The 22230-nt window shown below is 46.9% G+C and overlaps 1 protein-coding gene across 1 annotated transcript; it reads left to right on the forward strand.

The window, feature by feature from the left end:
• Positions 1-3569: 3569 nt before the first annotated feature.
• Positions 3570-21844, forward strand: LOC144105230 (hemoglobin subunit alpha-D-like). Its single transcript, XM_077638378.1, has 2 exons — positions 3570-4093; positions 21237-21844. The coding sequence occupies exons 1-2, from the start codon at positions 3578-3580 to the stop codon at positions 21522-21524; spliced, it is 804 nt and encodes a 267-aa protein (XP_077494504.1). The 5' UTR covers positions 3570-3577; the 3' UTR covers positions 21525-21844.
• The last annotated feature ends 386 nt before the right edge of the window (positions 21845-22230 follow it).

Consider the following 22230-nt stretch of genomic DNA (forward strand, 5'->3'; position numbering starts at 1 on the left):
GCTAGATGTTGACTAGGATGTTATTAACCTGCACTTCTTCCCTGATCCACTCTGTCCACTTTCAGTATCTTAACGTTACACCTATCATTTTTCTTTTCATCCCTCTGTGTTGTCTTTAACTTAAGCTCAAGTTTTTCCTTTGGCCTCCCGTTTTCTGCCCCATAGGCGAGTTCCAGTAAGATACAGCTGTTGTATATTGTTCTCTTGAGGGATATTGGTAAACTGCCATTCATGACCTGTAAAAACCTGCCATATGCGCTACACCCTATTGTTATGCTTGTAGTTATTTCGGTTTCAAGATGCGGATCAGCAGTAACTACCTGGCCTAAGTTGACGCATTCCTTTACGACTTCCAGCCCCTTGATACCAATTGTGAACCGCTGTTTCTTTGCTACACAGTTGAACATTTTTTCGTTTTTTGCATGTGAATTTTATGTAAACTCATTGATCATGATTTATAGTTCCCCTCTTGCGTGACTCAGAGAGGAATAGTCACTAGCGATTCGCAAATTACTTAGGTATTCTTCATTCACTGTTATCCCCAACTGCTCCCAATCCAGATCTCGGAATACTTCCTGTAAACAGGTTGTGAATACCCTTGGCGAGAGTGTGTCTCCCTGCCTAACTCACTTCCGTATTGGAGTTTTTATTCCTGACTTTGGGAAGGCCTATCGTAGCTGTACGTTTGTTATATTTTCAGCATTTTCACATAAGTCTGTTCTACACCTTGATTCCGCAATGCCTGCATGACTGCTTAGTTTTCAACTGAGCCGAATGCTTTCTCGTAATCAATGAAGACTATATACAGGGGTTGGTTATAGTCGGCGCTTTCCTCTGTCATCTGACCGATTGTGTGAACATGGTCTACTGTCGAGCATCCTTTACGAAATCCTGCCTGGTCATTTGTTTTATGGAAGTCTAAGGCTATACAGACTATATTAACGATTACCTCAGTAGATACCTTGCAGGCAACCGACGGTAAGCTGCTGGGTGTGTAATTTTTCAAGTCCTTGTCGAAACTATACAGCGCAAGCAGATTTATTCTTGTTGATGCAATGTCGCTTCGTACGCCCTGCTAGCATTCTAAATCTCTTTAGCGCGGGATGAATTTTTGCCCTCGCTGCTCAAAAACGCGGACGTTATCAGTATGCATCAAGGACCCTTTTTTATTATTTAGAATCAAACACCAGGGGAATCTATAATAATAGTAAACTTTCCACAGCTGCACCAGCCGCGGCGGCTCTGTGGGAGGGCGCTGGGCTGCTGTTCCTAATCTGCGCGGTTAAATCGTGGCCGCGGCATCAACAGTTTGGTGAAGGCGATGAACAACGGGAGTCGGCGGCATGTGTGGTGTCAGTCCTTTTTAAAAACCTCCATGTGTCATACGTTAATCTCGAGGGCTCCAGTGCAACGTCTCTTATAGCCGGTGTCAGCTTTACAAAATAAACCTCACATACCTTACCATTTTGCACCTGCTCACGCCTTCTTTTCTTACGCCGATTTACGTGCAGTGCATGGTGGCCATCATCAACGACGTGTACGACAAGGATACCGCGGAACGAGCCGAAAAGACCCCGAGTGCCTCTACGTCAGCATCCGAGTATTTCAGCCCCACCACGACTATGTTGGACGAGGCGATGCTGACGTCATCGGCAAAGCCTGCGGCAGACGGCAGCACGCCTGCGGCTGAGGGCCGGAAGAGGCAGCCGCGCATTATCCGCAAGCTAAGCGCTGGCCCTAGCAGGGGCATGTCGGGAACGGAGGCGCGAGGTGCGACGCCGACGCTGTGTGGATGCAGGAGAGGAGCGCAGCCGAGGACCACAAGGGCACCAACGAGAAAGCCCCGCGCAAGGAGAAGGGCATCCTTAGGAAGCAGAAGCCATGAAAAAAGAGCACGGGGCTTCAGCACATGATATGGGGTTGATTATCGCCACAGCGGCGCCCATAAACTTTTGGCGCTTACCTACGATGTGCACTGATATCGCCCTGCTAACGCTATTCGGTAGCATCGTAGGTTCATGGTTTGGGACTTGGGCAACACCATTCAAGCCAGAGGCCGTAAACGAGACCACGCACTGTGCCTAATGCACTCTTCTATTTGTGTTCAGAGGCAGTGCAGTGGATGCGGTGGAGGTTACTAGCAGTAGAAGCGATACTTGGCATCATAATTCTGTCAGTAACTGCGCGAACGGATCAATGGCCGTGTCCTGAGGGGAAGTTGCTGTATTATTTATTGTTTTTTTCAATAAACTAAACACACTCTTGCAGCTGAACGGTTTCAATAGGTGTATCTACTTGAAAAAAATACCGATTTTACGCCTTAGATATTAAGCGGGGTGAAAACTGGGTTTTACGTTATGAAAACAGCTTGAAAATTGTTTTATTGGTATATTGATGACATTCTACCCATAAAGGTGCAGTGCGGTTTTCAAAGTACCTCTTCCACAAAATCCTTCTTCGTTCATTGTATGACCACTTCGGAGCCAGCAAAAAACCAAGGGCCAGATCGCGGTAAATTATTGTGAACATTTCTAGCATACATGTTTCGGTGACTCATGACTTTACTGTATGTAGCATGATGCCTGTGATGCCTGTTGGCTGGAAGAAGAAAGGCTGTGCATGAAAAATCATCAGTTCACTGCATATAGAGAGCCAGAGTAGCACGTTATTTTGGCCTCTCCTGTGAAGGAACACAACCTGGCGGAGGAGTGGGGTGAATTGGTGTTTAGTGCTTAGCGGCAAACAAAAGTAACATACTGATTTCAATGTACATGAAGAATTTATTTTTGGAATTGTAATGAGAGAAAAATATGAAAATAAAAGACAATTACCCAATAATTTTTTAACTCCTATAAAAAGACATGAGAGCAGTATTAGCATAAATTTCCAGTATGTTTTGATGCCAATCGCCTCGCCCGTTTCTTTCTTTTCTTCTGCTCAGGCCTTATGCATATAAGCCCTGCACTCTACGTGCGTGCCATCGCTTCAGAGGCAACAAAACCATAATATTCAAAACGACGCTTACAACGCACATGCTGTTATTATAACAAATAATTAAGCAGCTCCTTTTCTAAATGATCTAAATACAACTCCACCGGCACTGGTAAAAACGCGCAAGTTTCTTATCCGCATAAACCGTGTGCTATCCAAGCTATTATATAATATGCTGGTCTTTGATGTTATTAAAAGCACTTCTACAGGACCATGTACTACAAGCCCGAATTTGTCTTAGTAAACGAAAAATATCTCATTTCCTTGCAATTACAACGTAATTTAACTTTTCAGTTTCACGATTTTGGCAAGTACTAAAAAGAAGCTACTCAAATTCATTTCACTCTCACTCCTGCTGAACGTGCTGTCGGGCTGCCTAATTTATAATTCTCACAGCAGCCACAGAACCACGCTGTATCTACGTCTACACCAAACAGCCATCCCCCGTATATTCTTTCTGGGGCAGGCTAAGAATCTTCAACACTTTTGGTGCCCGCATGAATCCCTCGCGGTGCTCTTTGTGAAGAAGAAGAAGAAACTGCATGAGGCGTTTCAACCACGTCGCTCTTGTCGCAACGTTGAGTCCATGCCAGCCGGCCCAGAGACTGTATTTTCTTCGTGTAGAGCCCTCGAGGAGGCCATGGGCAACAATCACCGCAAGAATGGCGAGTTTCCGGACAAGCTCACGGGCTTGACGGTACACGAGGTGAATCTCGTCCAGCAGACATGGCGCAAGTTCAGCAACGAGAACCCCGAATACGGCGTGCTCCTTTTCCTGGCCATGTTCCTCAAGCACCCCGAGAACACTACACTGTTCCAGCCGTTCCGCGGAAAGACAGTCGCGGTGCTCGAGGAAGACCCAACGTTCAGGGCTCACGGGTGCTCCATCGGATACCACATCACCTCCTTGGTGGAGAGCTTGCGCGACCCGGCCACCTTCGAGATACTGGTGAGGCGCAACTCCAATGAACACCTGCGCCGTATGAAGGTCAAGCCACTCCACTTTGAAGTGATGGGACAGTGTATTGTGGATATGTTGCAGGCCACAGCTGAACGCCACCTGACGCCAGCTGCCGTTGAGGCCTGGAGAAATTTCCCCACGGTGAGCAATCAATTTGACTCTAGTTAGACTGCCAGCCTGCGCATCCGACACTGCTATGTGGAGCTGGACAGTTCTGACGCGACCACGCTTAGCATGGAGTAGAAAAATAAGGCAGCAGAACTAGAAGTGCCGACCAACAAAGCAATACCAGAGAGAGGAGCCGTACCGTTAGAAAATGCTAATGTTCAAGCCACTTTATATTTGCAGGCTAAAACAACCTCTTTGTTTTGTTATTTATTACTAACTGTTCCATGAGCTCAGAGAATATCGTGACCTTAGGCCCACCCAAACCCTTTGAAATGTAACTCGAGGTTGCAGAGAATGATGCCACTCCGCTGCAGAGCGGAAACCTAACTCTGTTTCTCGTGCCACTCTCTGATAGCGCAGATTCCAACTATTTCACGAGGTCTGAGAGTCGTTTGTAGTGTCAACAATTCATTGTGAAGAGTTCGCCTGCATTCTTCTGCGAGAAACGCGTGAAAAGGAAGAATATGCATAAGAACCTTCATAAAAAAACGCGATGTTTTGCACTGTATGAAATGTTTTTTTGCAGCCGCTGAGGCTGAGTGATTATGGCGCTCAGCTGCTGGCCCAAAAGGCGCGGGTTCGATCTCAACCGCCGCGGTCGAATAACGATGGAGGCAAAATTCGATACGTCCGTGTGCAGTGCGATGTCAGTGCACGTTAATATACCCCAGGTGGTCGAAATAACCTGAGCCCTTCACTACAGCGTCCCTCATAGCTCAAACCGAATCGTTTTTTTTTCTGCGGATGAAAACCCATTGGGACCTCTACCAGCTGCGAATCACTAAAGAAACCGCCAGGATACCTCCTTTAGCCCCCTCTCACAAATCAAGTCCCAGATCTGGCGACGTACACACCTTTTTTAGAGACGGCTGAGGCCCAGGCCGAGCCGAATTTTCACATTATTCTAGGCGCAATGTTACCGATCTTGAAAGCTGTGGTTTCCTATATACGTACAACGGATTATATGGTATATACACTAGCTTGCCCTTGCTTGCCTGACCAGCCTTGAGTGCATGAACACGCATCGTGCATTGCTAAGAGCGCAAACTCTCTAGCCTAGCTGTATAACACTCAAGCTGGCACCAAGCAAGACCCGCGGATATCTGCCTATGGGGGATAACACCCAAGTACACGCAATCCACGAACGTACCGAATATGTTCCCTAGGATCAGCGTAATCTTCCTTGTCCTCTAGCGCATTACGCTTAGAGAATTCGCTTTATTCCTCCAAACCGGCATAAAAAATTTGGGCCCACTCAGGAAGGTATTTCCTGGTGCAATGGAAATATTTATTATTACCTTCAAGGAGTTGGTACAGGGCGCTGAGAAAATGTTATTCATGCGCACAGGGAGTTTTTATGGTGGACTCTCGGAATTATATTTTGCAAACATTTATTTAATTTTGAGGAAATAATCGAATTCTTTACATTTTTTTTTTACTTGGGAGCGTATATTTTTTGGGTGCTTTCATCTCATTCGACCTTTTCTTGAACCTGCTTCAGTCTGGTCTTTCAGCAAGAGACGAAGTGACACTATGAAAAAGTTTTAATGTAGTACACATGATGCATTATAGAGTATGGTCCACTGTTTAATGGAACATCCCTCAGCGTGGCCACCGCGCTCCGCGAAGTGCCCGCTTCGACAAATGACGAGAAGCGACCGGCATGACCAAGAGCGATAGCAGGCTGCTCTGAGCAGTTCGCAGCCGCAGCTACAGCTTCGGACAGTGGGTCGGCCCGAGAGGTAGAAAAAGCACTAAATTGCCCTGTCATCTAGAGCGATCCTTGGGCACGTTGCTCTCCTGCTACCGCTTCGCCCCACTTACTTTATTCTCTAATGAATCAAGAGTTTGCCTAAACATAATAAGCACAGAATTCTAGCAGCCAACTAATAAACATGTAAAGGAATATTTCTGCGCTGTATACTTGTTTAAATTTCAATCTTTCGAAGTAATTTTTCCACAGCAGGAGAGACACCTCTAGGTGCCTCCGCTTTCTGCTTAAAGGCTATGATAACCTCTCATTGCCGCAGAAGGCCTGTTACGCGAAAGTATAAGGAGACAGTCGACGCGTACCCCGGGCTTTGAGCGTTGTCTGTCACAAGCGGCCCTTACTTAGTGAGATGTGTTTGCCTAGTGGAAACAAAAGAATAGGGTTACATTAAGCTGTGTGATTTCGCATGTCAGGTCATACATGGTTGTAAATGGTTATATTGTCACGAAGTGGTGAATGCAATCCGAGGATCAGAACGACAGCGAAGATGGCATCTAAAGAAAACTTTTTGTCGGCTGACTTGCGCCCCCAATGGACTGAATCTCTCGGCGGTGGCGTAGCAGCAAGCGTCCTCGGCAGTCGTCGAACAGACGGCCGGCCGCTCTCGGCTGTGCTCAATTTAAAGCTTATAGCGAACATTCGAGATCAAGCGTGCAAAGTTACTAGCACATTCTGCAAATCGTAGAATCAGCTTTGCCTGGATGCGATCATCCGAGATAAATCTGGTCGTCTCTTTCATCACAAACAAAGCTATAAAGAGGCGTGCCGGCAGCTTTGAAGAAAGAACAAATAAACACTGCAAAGATTCGCGGCATTACTCCCATCTCAAAGAAGATTCGACCCGATGCTTTAAAACATAACATGACGAGAAGCAAAATGTATTGTGCAAAATCTACACCGAGTATAGAAACAGCGTTCTCAATTTCTAGCGCCCATAATAGGGCTTTAGACGGACGACATGGACAACTTCCTGTCGCACTCGGCGTCGCTGGGATGCATTGCTTTCGTCAGGGACGACTTCATAGTCCCGTTCCCCTAGCCGACTAAGAACCTTGTATGGGCCGAAATAGGGACGCAAAACCTTTTCTCTCAATCCGCGGTAGCGAATGGGCATCCAAACCCAGACTCGGTCTTGCTTGTATTCCGCGCTGCGTCTTCTTAAGGTGGTATTGTCTGGCGTCTGTCCGCTGCTGGTCTTTGATTAGTGATCGGGCAGGTCTTCGGGCTCCTTGTGCGCGTTGCAGGTAGGCGGCGACGTCGACATTGTCCTCTTCGGTTATGTTGGGCAGCATGGCGTCTAGCGTGGTCTTGGCCCCCCTGCCATGGACTAGCCTAAAAGGCGTCTTCTGGGTGGTTTCCGGCCCGGCGGTTTTGTAGGCGAAGAGGACGTAAAGCAGGATGACATCCCAGGTTTTGTATTCGGCAGCGACATACATGGCGAGCATATCGGCGATGGTTGTTTTCAGGCGCTCGGTCAACCCGTTGAACTGCGGATGGTATGAAGGTGTCCTCAGATGGCTGGTTTGGCTGTAACGCAGGATCGCTTGCGTTAGTTCCGCCGTGAATGCTGCTCCTCTGTCCGTGATGACCAAATCGGGGCGCCGTGTTGCAGAAGAATCAACTCCATGAAAAATTTGGCGACTTCAGCTGCCGTTCCGTTCGGTAGGGTTTTCGCCTAGGCACAGCGGGTAAGTAGTCGGTCGCTATGATGATCCAATTATTTCCAGACGTTGACTTTGGGAAAGAGTCAAGCAAGTCCAAGCCGGTCTGCCGAAAGGGCATTGAGGGGAGTTTGATGGGGCTCGGAAATCCTGCTGGTCCGGTGGGAGGGGTCTTTCGTCGCTGACAATCTCGGCTGACACATAATGTGCGACATCGGCAGACAGTCGGGGCGAGCAATGCTTGTATTGAATGCGGCGGAGGGTGCGAGTAAAGCCGAGATGTCCAGCTGTCGGCTCGATGCGTAAAACCTGCAGAAATTCTTCCCGGAGACAAGCAGGTACAATAAGGAGGTAGGCAGATTTTTTGCTGCGAAGTTAATCTTTATGAGGACATCATTCTGTGTAAAGAAGGAAGACAGTGCTCGCGTGAATGAGGCGGAGGGTGCAGAACTTTCGCCTTCCGAGTACTCGATGAGGCGTTTTAGTTCGGGGTCCAAGTGTTGCTGCTGTGCAAAAGTGCTGGTTCTGATGGGTCCTAGGAAGGCGTCCTCATCGTCGTCCGGCGGTGGTGCATCTACAAGGGCTCGTGAGAGGCAATCGTTGTCAGAGTGCTTTTGTCCGGACTTGTAAACGATGGTGACGTCAAACTCCTGGAGGTGCAGACTACATCGAGCGTGGCAGCCGAGGACACCTTCAAATTGGCAAGCCAGGACAGCGCGTCTTGATCTCTGGCCACCTTCAGCGGTGGTCCGTAAATGTAGTGGTGGAATTTCGACGCAGCCCAGATAATGGCAAGGCAATTCTTCTCAGTCGACGAATAGTTAGCCTCGGCCATGGAACGGGAATGGCTAGGAAATGCGATGACTTTCTCTTGCCCGCCGCTGTTTTTGAATGAAGATGGCGCCTAGGCCCTCGCTGCTTGCGTCGGTATGAACTTGAGAATCAACGTTTTCATCAAAATGCGCGAGGATCGTTGGGTACTGTAAACGACGCTGAATTTATTTTAAGGCTTCTGCATGCGGCACATCCAGTTTAAATGGCACGTCTGCCTTCGTCAGTTGGGCCAGGGGCTCTGCGATGCGCGAAAAGGTTTTACAAATCGTTGGTAATATGCGCACAATCAGAAATCTGCACATTGCTTTCTGATCGGCCGGTGGTGGAAACTGTTCAATAGCAGTTGTTTTCTGCGGGTCTGCGCGTAATTCCTCCTTGCCAACAATGCAGCAGCTCTTCATAGGCAAAGTGGCACTTCTCTGCTTTCAAACTAAGGTCAGACGACTTAATGGCGTCTAGTACTCTTCCAATTTTTTTGAGGTGCTATTCAAAGTTCGAGGCGAAGACAAGGATGCCATCTAAATATACTAGAGAAATTTGCACTTCAGGCCTACAAGCACTGTATCGATTACTCGCTTAAACGTCGCTGGTGCGGAACAGAGATCAAGAGGCACCACATTGAACTCCGAGCCTATCTGGAGTGATGAATGCCGTCTTCTCGCGATCTCTTTCATCGACCTCAATTTGCCAGTATCCGATGTTTAGGTCCATCGATGAGAAATACTTGTTGTTGCAGAATCGGTCCAGTGTGTAGTCGATGCGGGGAGGGGGTAGACATCCTTCTTTTTTATGTTGTTCAAGTGGTGTTAACGCAGAATCGAAGTGCGCCGTCTTTCTCACTTGAAGGACCGGTGCCGGCCATGGGCTGTTTGAAGGGTGGATGACGTCGTTGCGAAGAGTTTCTTCCACTTGGTCCCGGATGGCTCGTCGTTCTCGCGGCGACACACGTTCCGGCTCTGACAAAGAGGTCGGGCGTGCATGGCGGTTATAATGCGATATTTGGCAATTGGGGTTTGTTGGAACTTCGGCGATGACAAAAAAAAACGCTCGCTGTAGCTTCGAAGAAGATTGCGGATCTAGCCTTGTCTGTTCGGGATCTGGCCTGGGTTGATGTCGAAAGTGGACGGGTTCTCTTGGTCCGGTGCATCTTCTGCGGATGTTTGGAGAGGGCGACGGAATCTCGTACGTCGGATGTTTCGTCGAAGAAAGCAATTGTCGTTCCTCTGTTAAAGTGCCCGTAATCTTTTCTCAAGTTAGTCAGCAGTACGTTGGCCTAGCCGTTAATGAAGAGCGCTATGATTCTTGGAGTGGCGATTCCTCGCTCTAGAATACTGCATGTTCCACTCGAAAATGGCTCCAACGTTATTGGCTTTCGTGGCTCCTACGGTCACGATAACGCTAATACAGGGTCGTACGCTCACTTCTTCCTCCAGGACATTCAGGGGAACATGATTTTCAAGAGTTCTCATGGAAGCGATGGCCTCGTCCGTCGTAAGCGTGATCAGCTTGGGTCGCAGGTCGATGATCGCCTGGTGCTCGCTAAGGAAATTCATGCCCAAGATCCTTTCGCGCGAACATTGTCGTAGCAAAATTAAGGTAGCAGGATAGACATGTCCTTTGAGAGTCACTCGCAGTGTGCATCATCCTGACGGCGTAAAGAGGTGGCGCCCTGCAGTGCGAATTGGTGGGTCATCCAAAGTGATCGTGAATTTCCTTAGCTGAGCAAAGAACGTTGTCTTCAACACCGAGTAGTCGGCTCCTGTGCCGACAAGAGCGGTGACTTTCCATCCGTCGATAAGTGCTAAGTCGGATGTCCTGGTTCTTGCTTTGCACGTCACCCTGGGCGTCGGGGCACGGATTTTTCGGTATGAATATCGTGGGTAGAACGTGCCACCGAAGCTTTTCCCGGTAGCGGCGTCGATTTGAAGGCGGGTTGCATCGTGGTGAAGGTTGTCATTGTATGCTGCGTCGGCGTGTTGGAGGCGGCATCTTCGTGCGGCATGGTCACTAGAGGGTCTTCAGCGTTTCCTTCGGTAGCAACCTCACTTCCAGAGGTTGCTGTCTAATTTCTCCTACGTGGGCCGGGAAACCATCGTCGTACCGTAGCGGCGTAGCTGCGGCGTGGTGACTCAAAGCACGATGCTGACGGCGATGGTGAGTGCGAAAGGCGGTTGGGCGAGTACTCCTCTCAGTGCAGGTACTCGTCGATTTCCAGCGGACGTTGGCCGAAGCGTGCTCGTGGTGCGTCAAGGCCTAATTATTTGTACTAAGTGACGTTTTGAAGACGTGTCACTGACGCCGTACAACAACTGCAGAATCGATTTGTTTTACCGACGTACTAACAGTTGTCTCGGAGATTATCACCATTTACCAATCTGCTCACCACTACACTATTTTGTTTACAGTTGTGTTAAGTGTAATTTGATCTTCGTGATTTCCTACAGTAAAGTAACGCATGCAGTCGTCTGCAAATAGGCGAATGGTAACGTAGACTTGGTTTGTTCTATGATATATGCACAACAGGAACCAGGAGTGGGGACAGAGCCGAGCCCTGTGGAACACGGAACACAACAAGAATAGTATCAGAAACCTGACTATTGTATTCCACGTAATCTTACCAGTTTATGAAGAAATGACCTGAACAAAAGGGCCGCCCCTATGTAGGCGGTTAATGCCGTGAAGCAATTTAACGTGGGAAACACGGTCGAAGGCTTTAGAAAAGTTCATGAAATCCATGTCAACCTGAAGTTGGAGATTAATATTTTGAGTTAAGTCATGACGGGTTTCCACGAGTTGGGTGACTGTTGATACACCTTTTCCAAAACCATGCTGATTTCGATGAAGTAGATTGTTTGATTCCGTACATTGCGACAAGTATTTCAAAGTGGTACGTTCGACTTTTTTGCAACACGTGCATGCTATATAAATGGGTCGGTACTTGAACAAGCAAGTGGAGTTGCCTATTTAAGGTATGGTAATTATTTTTGCAACCTTCCACTCAGCAGGAAGGCGGCTTTCGCGGATCGATTTTGAGAAAAGAAATACAGGAATTTTCTTACGGGCTTTGCGTACCTCTTCAAACATTTTTCGAGATTTGATCTGGACCAAAGCTTTTCTTCTCACAGATTTTGCTATGGCTAGGCAGATAGTTGCTCAAAATACCGTTATCGACGATGAAAATAGATTGGAAGAATTTATTAAAAGTAAGGTTTCCAGTTGTCTTCCTGAGCTGTGAAGGAGGGCGAGTTAGGATGCTTGGCACTTAAGCAGCGCCAGAATTTTTAAGCCAAGTTCTTAATGAAGTTGTGTAATGAAAATTTAGAGAAATTGTTTTTGGCATTGCGTAGCTTACTTTTTAATGACGTTGCTAACAGTGGTATTTCGGATCCAGTTTTCCTACATGTACGCAATGTTCTGTTTTCCTCATTCTCTTTGTTTTACGCTTTACTAGGAAATTTCCAAAGGACTGTGTTTTGTAGTTATTTTCATTACTTGTGTAGCGAAGGTGTTTATGGCGTGGATCACGATGAACTTGGACCACACCGCGACTGTACATGTATGTTCATCAGAAGCGAGATCTGAAAAGCTGTCATATTTGAAAATAAGATATGTCATGATAGGAGCGTCATCTGCTTTGTTGAACGAGAGCACGCGCTTTGTAGGGCCTAATGTTCGTACCGGGTTTACAAGTTGTAAATACCAGAAGATTATCTTGTGATTGGATAAGCCTTGAAAAGTGTCGACATTAGCAGTGTTTTCAGGAAAATGTTTGCTAATGAATACAATTTCATTAAGAAACTGGGGCAACTGAGAATCCTGGTTTAAAAATTGATAATCTTCGTAGGGTTATATGTGAGCAGGATATCCCATTTGATCTCATTTATACCATTGCTCGGAAACATTCAATTCCCTTATATGTCAGGCATGCTGAGTCGCCCACCATTATTATTTTGCTGCCACAAGCTGCATGTTCTTCTGTGTATTCTGAGAAAAATTCCACAAACCGTGGATCCGCATTGGGTGGTTGGTAAATTGTAGCGATATGAGTGACATTATCTATTAGACAGATGATACAGCAAACCGCCTCGATGCCTGCAGCCTCAGGGATGACAATGAACTACGTTCCTCGTCTGAACAGCAAAGCAACGCCCCCAACTCTAGTTTCTCTCCTTGCGCGCAATAGGATATTCTGGTGGCAAGATTTCTTGATTTAAAATGTTTTTGTGCAGCCATGTTTCTGTAATGACGGTGCCATCGGCCTGATAAGCGAGGAGAAGAGCATCCAGATCGTAAAATTTGTTGACGAGGATTCGCGCATTTATGTTTAGGATTGGTGCTGACTGCGGTTTCGAGTGCTGCGCATCCGCATGATCGTTTATGGCTTTTTCACATTATGCGATATTGTTAGAATCGTTGTCCCAAGCGAAAAGGCTGCCATCAATCCGAACTTTGTCGCAGGCTAGGAACACATTTCCTTTGTGCCCGCGTTGCTTCAGGTCTTTCAAATAGCTTCTTCCTTATTTTCCAGATAGTTCAAAAAAAATCTTCACTAATTGAATAGCCGGGCGCTTTCATCTTATAGCACCGCTTCAATATAGCGACTTTGTCGTGGTGGTCAAGTCGCTTTAGAAAAACGGGCCTGCTCATGTCGTGATCGTCGTTCGGCTTGCGGTTTCCGAGCGGATGAATTCTTTCAATGCCTGTGGTTTCAAAATCCAGAACTTCCCCGAAAACATTTTCCAAACTGTTCCGCGTAGATTTTTTTAGGTTTCATCTTTTTCTTCCTTTACTCCATAATTGAAAAGATTCGACCGTCGACTTCTGGTTTCATGGAGCTCGTCGTGATTCTTGCGCGCGAATGCAAGGTCGCGTTAAAGGTCAGTAATTCTGTTGAGACAGTCGAAAAGCTGCTCTTCCACCGTCGTGATCTTTTCTAGCCTATTGTCGACTGTGTACAACTTGCGATTAGTTTCAGCCTTTTCATTTCTTATTTCCTGGATCTCCTCGCCTATCAATTTCAGCGGTTCCGTCACCGACGGAGCAACATTCGTCTTGATATCACCGCGAAGGAGAAGTAATGACCGCACATAGCTCTAACCTTAGCAAAAATTTCACACAATGATTCAAGGGACTGTGAGCATGGCTGAAACAGCAATCAAACGTTGTTACTGCGGCATGACTTCTCGCAGTATTTTCTCAACTGGACAAACAAGAGGTACGGATTTCAGCCCTTCATCTTCGCGTTGCCGCCGTGCGCACTTCCAGCCGATCGCCAGGAAGCGTCTTTTATGCCGATGGTTCTGGATTTCGTTTGTCTTACCGGTTCCGTCACAGACATGGTTGCGCTGCCTTGAACATCGTTACCTGCCAGAAAGAATAAGGGCCGCTGCATCGCTCATGCCAGGATCGGCGCGCGTGAGGCCAGGAAGACTGGTGTGCGTGGCTTTCCGTAGAAGCGCTGCTGTCATGGGGCGCAACCCTGGACATAAAAGAGGAATGGGTTCGAGCTCTTCATCTTGGCGTTTCCACTGTGTCGACTTGCGCCGTGGCATATGCTTCATATCCTATTGCGCCGTAGACTTAAAGCTAATCTGAAGGCTGCTGTTCAATTTCATTATGGTCCTCTGCTCTCGCGGTAGATATCCTTGAACTTCGTCCAGATTTGGAGTCATTGTGGAACAGTGGAATATGTATTGTACATAAATATTGCTGCAGTGCACATGAAGCCATTTAACTTGACTACAGCGTACATGGAGTAACACATTCCCGACGCTGAGAGTAATGGAAATGCAGGAATAATTATGACAGCATGCAGGTGTAACCTGAGACATCAGGTGACACAATGCACTGAGGTAAGTGGGCACAGGACCGGGACACTGCACGCTGCGCCCAGAGCGAGGCGTCGATAACGATTCGCGGTATAACTTGAAGAGGTATTATCCATGTGTATATAGCGGTGGCAACAGCAGTCACCGGCATCCGAAGTGCCGGGCCAGTGAATACAACGGCATGGAGCGCCACCCTGGCCGCGCACATCAGTAACTTCCCAACCAGGAGCTGAATTCCTTCCCTGTGGCTATCCCTGGATACACCAACCACCACAAGCACCTAAACGCGTAGGGTCGATCGATTCGATTTTGAGGATCGATTTTGAGGAAATTAAATACAGGAATTTGCTTACAGGTTTTGCGTACCTCTTCAAAAAAGTGTTCGAAATTTGATCTGGACCAAAGCTTTTCTTCTCACACATAATAAAAAAAAGGGGCAAAATGCCAGCTTGTGATTATCTTGGAGGGCGTAAGACACCGCTCTGGTTGTGGCTATGTTGATAGTTCGAAAAACCATTATCGACGAAGGAAACAGATTGGGAGAACGTTGCCTTCCTGAGCAGTCAAGGAGGCTCCGTAAGTGTACTTGGCACTTAAGCAGCGCCTGAATTTTTAAGCCAATTTTTTATTGAAGCTGTGTAATGAATATTTAAGGAAATTGCTTTGGCATTGCGTTGTTTACTTTTTAATTACCTTGTTAACTGTGGTATTCCGGATTCAGTTTTGCTTCATTTACGCGATTTTCTGTTTTCCGCACTGTCAGAGTTTTACACTTTACTGGGAATTTTCAAAGCATTGTGTTTTGTTCTTATTTTGTTTACTTGTGGCAGGAAGGTGTTTATAGAGTGCATCACGAAGAACTTGGACCACACCGCGAGTATAGATGAATGCTCATTAGAAGTGAGATCAGAAAAGTTGTCATATTTCAAAAAATAAGATATGTCATGATAGTAGCGTCATCTGCTTTGTTGAACGAGAGCACGCGCTTTGTAGGGCCGGATGTTCGTACCGGGTTTACAAGTTGTAAATACCAGAAGATTATCTAATCATCGAATAAGCCTTGAAAAGTGTCGACATTAGCAGTGTTTTCAGGAAAATGTTCGCTAATGAATACAATTTCATTAGGAAACTGGAGCAACTGGGAATCCTGGTTTAGAAATTGATAATATTCGTAGGGTTGGGTTATACCCTTTTCTGGTTAACATCCCTGTCTTTCCCTCCTTCACTTTATCTTCGTAGGGTTATATGTGAGCAAGATATCTGATTTTATGTCATTTATAGCATTGCCCGGAAACATTCATTTCAATATTATGTCAGGCATGCTGAGTCGTCCGCCATTATTTTTTTGCTGTCACAAGCTATAGGTTTTTCTATGTATTCCGAGAGTTTCCAGAAACCGTGGATCCGCATTGGATGTTCGGTAAACTGCAGCGATATGAATGAGATCATCTTTTAGACGGATGATACGCCAACCTGCCTCGATTCCCGCATCCTAAGGCATGACAATGAACTATATTCCTCGTCTGAACAGCAAAGCAACGCCACCACCTCTTGTTTTCCTCTCCTTGCGCACAATCGCATATTCTGGTGGCACGATTTCTTGGCCTAAAATGTTGGGATGTAGCCATGTCTTTCTAAAGACGGTGCCATCAGGCTGATAAGCGAGGAGAAGAGCTTCCAATTGTTAAAATTTGTTGGCAAGGCTTCGCGCGTTTATGTTTAGGATTGGTGCTGGCTACTATTTCGAGTGCTGCGCGTCCGCATGTTAGTTTATCGCTTTTTCACATTATACGATATCGTTGGAATCGTTGTCCCAAGCGAAAAGGCGGCCATCAATTCGAACTATGTCGGATGCTAGGAATACATTTCCTTTGAGGCCGCGGTTGCTTCAGTTCTTTCCCATAGCTTATTTCTTATTTCCCAGATAGGTCGAAAAAAAATCTTCACTTATTCAATGGCCGGACTCATTTAGTTTATAGCACCGCTTAAATATAGCGACTTTGTCGCGGTGGTCAAGTAGCTTTAGAATTACGGGCCTGCTCATGTCGTGATCGTCGTACGGCTTGCGGTTTCCGAGCCGATGAATTCTATCATTGCCCGTGGTTTCAAAGTCCAGAACATCCCCGAAAACTTTTCCGATACTGTATCGTATAGATTTTATTAGGTTTCATCTATTTCTTTCTATACTCCATAAATGATAATTTTCGACCGTCTAGTTCTGTTTTCTTTGAGCTTTCCTTGAGCTCGTCGAGTTTCTTGTGCGTAAATGCAAGGTCGCAATCAATGTCAGTTATTCTTTTGAGACAGTCGGAAACCTGATTTTCCAGCCTCGTGATCTTTGCTAGCATATTGTCAGTTGCGTCCGACTTGTGATTAGTTTCAGCCTTGTCATTTGTTATTACCTTGATGTCCTCGGCTATCAAATAAAGCGGTTCCGTCACAGACAGACGGCGATTCGTCTCAATATCACCGCAAAATCGAAGTAATGACCGCACATAATCACTAATGTTAACAAGAATTTCACACAATGATTCAAGAGATTGTGGGCACTTCAGCAATAGCAATCAAACGTTGTTACTGAGGCATAACTTCTTGAAGTATTTTTTCAGCTGGACAAACAAGAGGAACAGGTGTGAGCGATTCACCTTGGCGTTTCTACCGCACCCACTGGCAGCCGATCGCCAGGAAGCGTCTTTTATGCCGATGGTTCTCGATGTCGTTTGTCTTGCCGGTTCCGTCAGAGGCACGGTTGCGCTGCCTAGAACATCGTTACCTGCCAGAACGAGTAAGAGCCGCTGCATCGCTCATGCCAGAATCGGTGCGCTGGAGGCCAGGAAGACTGGTGTGTGTGGCTTTCCGTAGCAAGCCCTGTTGTCATGGGCCGCAAGCCGAGCCTATAACCTGGACAAACAAGAGGAATGGGCTTGAGCTATTCCTCTAGGCATTGCCGCCGTGTCGACTTGTGTCGTGGCATATGCTTCATATCCTGATGCGCCGTAGCCTTAAAACTGAGCTTAATGCTCCGGTTTCATTTCATAATGCTCCCCTGCTCTCGCGGGAGATTTCCTTGAACTTCGTCCAGATTTGGAGCCCATGTGGAACATTGGAATTTTTATTTTACATAAATATTGTTGCAGTACACATGAAGTCTCCACATTTCTGCGCCATAGGCGAGTACCGGTAAGTTACAGCTTTTGTATATTGCTCTCTTGAGTGATGTTGTAAACTGCCATTCATGACCTGAGAAAACCTGCCATACGCGCTCCACCCCATTGCTATTGTTGTAGTTTTTTCCGTCTGAAGATCCGGATAAGCTATCACTACCTGCCGTAAGTATACGCATTCTTTTACGACCTCCAGCCCCTTGATACCAATTGTGAACTGCTGTTCTCTTGCTACACAGTTGAATATTACTTGCGTTTTCTGCACGTTAATTTCATGTTAACTCATTGATCATGATTTTCAGCTCACCTCCTGAGTGACTCAGCTAGGAAAAGTCACTAGCGATTCTGAAGTTATTTAGCGACGTTACTGCCAGCTGCACAAGCAATACCCATAAATTCATGATGATCATCATCATCAGCCTGATTACGCCTACATAGGAGTGACACATTCCCGACTCTCAGAGGGATGAGAATGAACGAAGAATTAAGACAGCATGTAGGTCTCACCTTAGGCATCAGGTGACACAGTGCACCGAGGTAGGTGGGCACAGGACCGGGACACTGCACGCTGTGCCCAGAGCGACGCGGCGATAACGAGTCGCGGCACAAGTGGAAGAGGTGGTATCCATAGGGATATAGCGGCAGCAACAGCAGTGACCGGCATCCGAGGTGTTGGGCCGGTGAATGCAGCGGCGTGGACTGCCGCCCTGGCCGCACACATCAGTAACTTCCCAACCAGGCGCTGAAAGGGTCTTCCCTGTTGCTATCCCTGAATACACCAACCACCACAAGCACCTAAACTCGCAGAGCGCATAACCGCACTCTGAATGGAACAAGGAGCTATTTGACGGTATTGCACGTCACTGGCGTCCTGATGAGCGTGTGTAACAGATGGGGGCGCAAAAATCCAACGGTTCTTCCGAGGGCCAAAAAGCGAGGCAGGAGAAGTGAGGCCGGTCGCAGCGCAACGCGCAAACAGACGTTCGCGTCTGAACTAAGTAGCGGAGCTCCAAGGCTGCCAAGCGTGAGGCAGTCGTTGTGGCCTACGCATTTTGGTAGCAGCGCCTTGGCAGGGAGATGGTTCGCTGAAGCGGTCGCCGCCAGCAGGGCCACGAAAACGGCTAAGAGGAACTGAAGCTTCACGGGACGATGTTGTATCACGAATTCGGGCGCCATAGCTGACGCGAAGAGAGATGTAAGACATGATGGCAGGAGCCGCCGCTCGTCCGCCGCTAGTATGACCACAGACCTGTTTTGAGAAATGCTGGCTGGTGTGGTTTGCTTCCCACTACGGTTCGAACAGTACTCTACTTTGGGACACCGCTCTTGCAAGCATGTTTTAGAATGGCGCATAACTCCGATCGATTCCCACGCAGGATTTTTTACCTTTTAGGCCACCGCGCTGTCAATGCTTTCCGAGCAGCGACGTTTTCGCCAGCTGCACAAGCAATACCCATAAATTCATGATCATCATCAGCCTGATTACGCCAACTGCAGGGCAAGGGCCCCTCACATGTTTCTACAATTAACCCTGACCTTTTCCAGCAGCGCCCACCTCATGCCTGCAAACTTCCTAATCTCATCTGCCCATCTAACCATCTGCCGCTCCCTGCTACGCTTGCATTCTCTTGCAATGCACTCCTTTACCCTCAAGGACAACGAGTTATCCTGCCTTCGCATTCCCTGAGCCGCCCAAGCCCATTTCTTCCTCTTGATTTCGGCTAGAATGTTATTAGCCCGCATTTTGTTCCTGATCCACTCTGTCCACTTTCGGTATCTTAACTTTATTTACACCTATCATTTCTTTCCATCGCTGGCTGCGCTGTCTTTAACTTAAGCTGAACCCTTTTTGTTGGTCTCCACGTTTCTCCCCATAGGCGAGTACCGGTAAGTTACAGCTGTTGTATACTGTTCCCTTGAGGGATGTTGGTGAACACCCATTCATGACCTGAGAAAAACCTGCCATATGCGCTCCATCCGATTGTTGTTATTATAGTTATTTCCGTCTCAAGGTCCGGATAAGTTGTCACTACCTACCCTGAATAGACGAATTCCTTTACGACTTCCAGCCCCTTTATACCAATTGTGAACTGCTGTTGCCTTGTTGCACACTTGAACATTCCTTTTCTGCATGTTAATTTCTTGTTAACTCATTGATCATGATTTGCAGCTCACCTCTTGAGTGACTGAGCTAGGAAATGTCACCAGCGATTCGCAAATTACTTAGGTATTCTCCATTAACTGTTATCCCCAAATGTTCCGAATTCAGGCCTCGGAATACTTCCTGTAAACAGGCGCTGAATACCATTGGCGAAAGTGTGTCTCCCTGCCTGACTCCCTTCCTTATTAGATTTTTTATTGCTGACTTTGTGGGGGACTATGGTTGCAGTTCGTTTGTTATACATATCTTGCACCATTTTCACATAGGACTGTTATACACCCTGTTTCGGCAATGCGTCCATGACTGCCGAAGTTTCCTATGAGTCAAATGCTTTCAAATGAACACAATACATAGGGGTTGGTTATAGTCTGGTCTTTCCTCTGTCACCTGATCGATTGTGTGAATATGGTCTATTATCGAGCATCTTTTACGAAAACCTGCCTTATCATTTGTTTGATGGCAGTCTAAGGCTATACAGATTATATTAGCGATTACCTCAGTAAATCCCTTGCAAGGCAACCGACCATAAGCTCCTTTGTGTGTAATTTTTCAAGTCCTTGACGTCTTCTTTCTTATAAATTATTATAACATTAGCGTTCTCCCAAGCATCCGGTACGCTCGATGTAATAAGTGTTTGCGTGTAATGAGTGTGTAGTTTTTTTAGCAAAATCTCCCCTTCGTCCTTCAACAGATATCTTGTTACCTGATCAGCACATGATTCCTAAGTAAATCCCCAACTTACAAGTAAGGTATGACATTCGCACCCCCTTTTCAGTGAATTCCCTTCCGGAAGGCATGATGTTAAGCTATTAAAAGGATCAGTGCTGCTTCGTGGGCCATCACTAGGACAGTATTTATAAATAGCTGGTAGTTAACAAGGCATCTACAGAGTATGCGAAAGCAGCAATGTTCTATTTGATTCCAAAGCTATGTTCTTTTGTGTGTCCTGTGTCGCATGTGTGGCCTAGATAACTAGGTAGTTCGGCAGCCATTGAACTCTGGAGTTTTCTTTTACTGGCATGTTATCGGACACTCCCTGTGTGGCTTTTGTAGAGACGTCACTATTTCAGAGAGTTACAGCTACAAATGCTTTTTCATTGGAGAGCTTTTTGAAGCACTGCATTCGTTCATACGCTATACCCTGTGCACTCGTTATCTTGTACAGTAAGGGACGAAACAACCTCAATGTCAATCTACATTTTTTGTGGAAACTATAGACCGAAAAAAGTTTTATTCTTTTTCATGTAATGTGGCTTCTTATGCAGCTAGCTTTCTAACTCTCTTTAGTGCGGGATGAACTTTTGCCCTCGTTGCTCCAAAACATGGATCTTCTCAGTATGCTTTAAGGACCCTACTTTATTATTTAGAAGCAAACCCCTGGGCGTCTCTTTTCCTAAATTTTTCACAGCCGCAGCCACCGCGGCGGCTGAGTGGGTGGGCGCTGGGCTGCTGCTCCTGACATCGCGGGGCTAAATCGTATACGCTGTGTCAACATTGTGATGGAGCCGATGAACAACGGGATTTCGGGGCCTGTGTGTTGTCAGTGGTTTTTAAATAACTTCAAGCGCCATAAGTTAATCTCGAGGGCTTCAGTACAACGTCTCTTATAGCCGGTGTCAGCTTTACGAAATAAACCTCACATACCTTCCCATTTTGCGCCAGCTCACGCCTTCTTTTTTACGCCGATTTACGTGCAGTGCATGGTGGCCATCATCAACGACGTGTACGACAAGGATACCGCGGAACGAGCTGAAAAGACCCCGAGTACCTTTACGTCAGCATCCGAGTATTTCAGCCCCACCACGACTATGTTGGACGAGGCGATGCTGACGTCATCGGCAAAGCCTGCGGCAGACGGCAGCACGCCTGCGGCTGAGGGCCGGAAGAGGCAGCCGCGCATTATCCGCAAGCTAAGCGCTGGCCCTAACAGGGGCATGTCGGGAACGGAGCAGCGAGATGTGGAAGCCGACGCTGTGTGGATGTAGGAGAGAAGCGCCGCCGAGGACAACAAGGGCACCAGAGACAAGACCCCGAGCAAGGAGAAGGGCATCTTTAGGGAACAGAATCCATGAAAAAAGAGCACGGGGCTTCAGCGCATGATATGAGGGCGATTATTGCCACAGCTGTGCCCATAGACTTTTGGCGCTTACATACGATATGCACTGATCTCGCCTTGCTAACGCTAATCGGTAGCATCGTAGGTTCATGCGTTGGGTCTTTACGCAAAATTTGTTTGCAGATGCCGAAGCGTGCATGTTATAATATACGTTGCGCCTTCATACCCTAAATGTATAGTTGTTCCTTTCCTCGCCGTATTCTTTCTTCGCAAAACCACTGGTGCATCTTTTGTGTGGAATAAATCATACGCGCCTATAGCATTTGGGCTTCTTAAATCTGTGCAGTGCCCTGTGTCACACTTCCTGATAACCTGCAGAGATTATACAAGAGAACTGCTGACCTTTCCTGCACATGCTAAAATCCTTTGGATATTTGGTATTCCCAGTACCTAACTGGTGGTGCTTGTAACTCAGAGCTGCTCAAGAGTTTCCGTAGGAACTTTTATGAAATTCCTCAGTGGTATTCAGTGGAAGGCTTAAACTATATGTCGAGGAGCATGTGAGGATAAATTTTGCGCCTCTCTGCTTGGGAGATACAGCACGTGCAGAGGTACCTCGTAGGTATTGTATGGCA

Source organism: Amblyomma americanum, chromosome 9 (assembly GCF_052857255.1).
Source record: "Amblyomma americanum isolate KBUSLIRL-KWMA chromosome 9, ASM5285725v1, whole genome shotgun sequence".
NCBI classification, from domain to species: Eukaryota; Metazoa; Arthropoda; class Arachnida; order Ixodida; family Ixodidae; genus Amblyomma; species Amblyomma americanum.

Bases quoted from the DNA above. Each gene is read 5' to 3' on its own strand.
- LOC144105230 (XM_077638378.1), top strand. From the start codon at position 3,578: ATGCCAGCCGGCCCAGAGACTGTATTTTCTTCGTGTAGAGCCCTCGAG. The intron at 4,094-21,236 runs GTGAGCAATCAA...ATTTACGTGCAG, and splicing joins CCTGGAGAAATTTCCCCACG to TGCATGGTGGCCATCATCAA.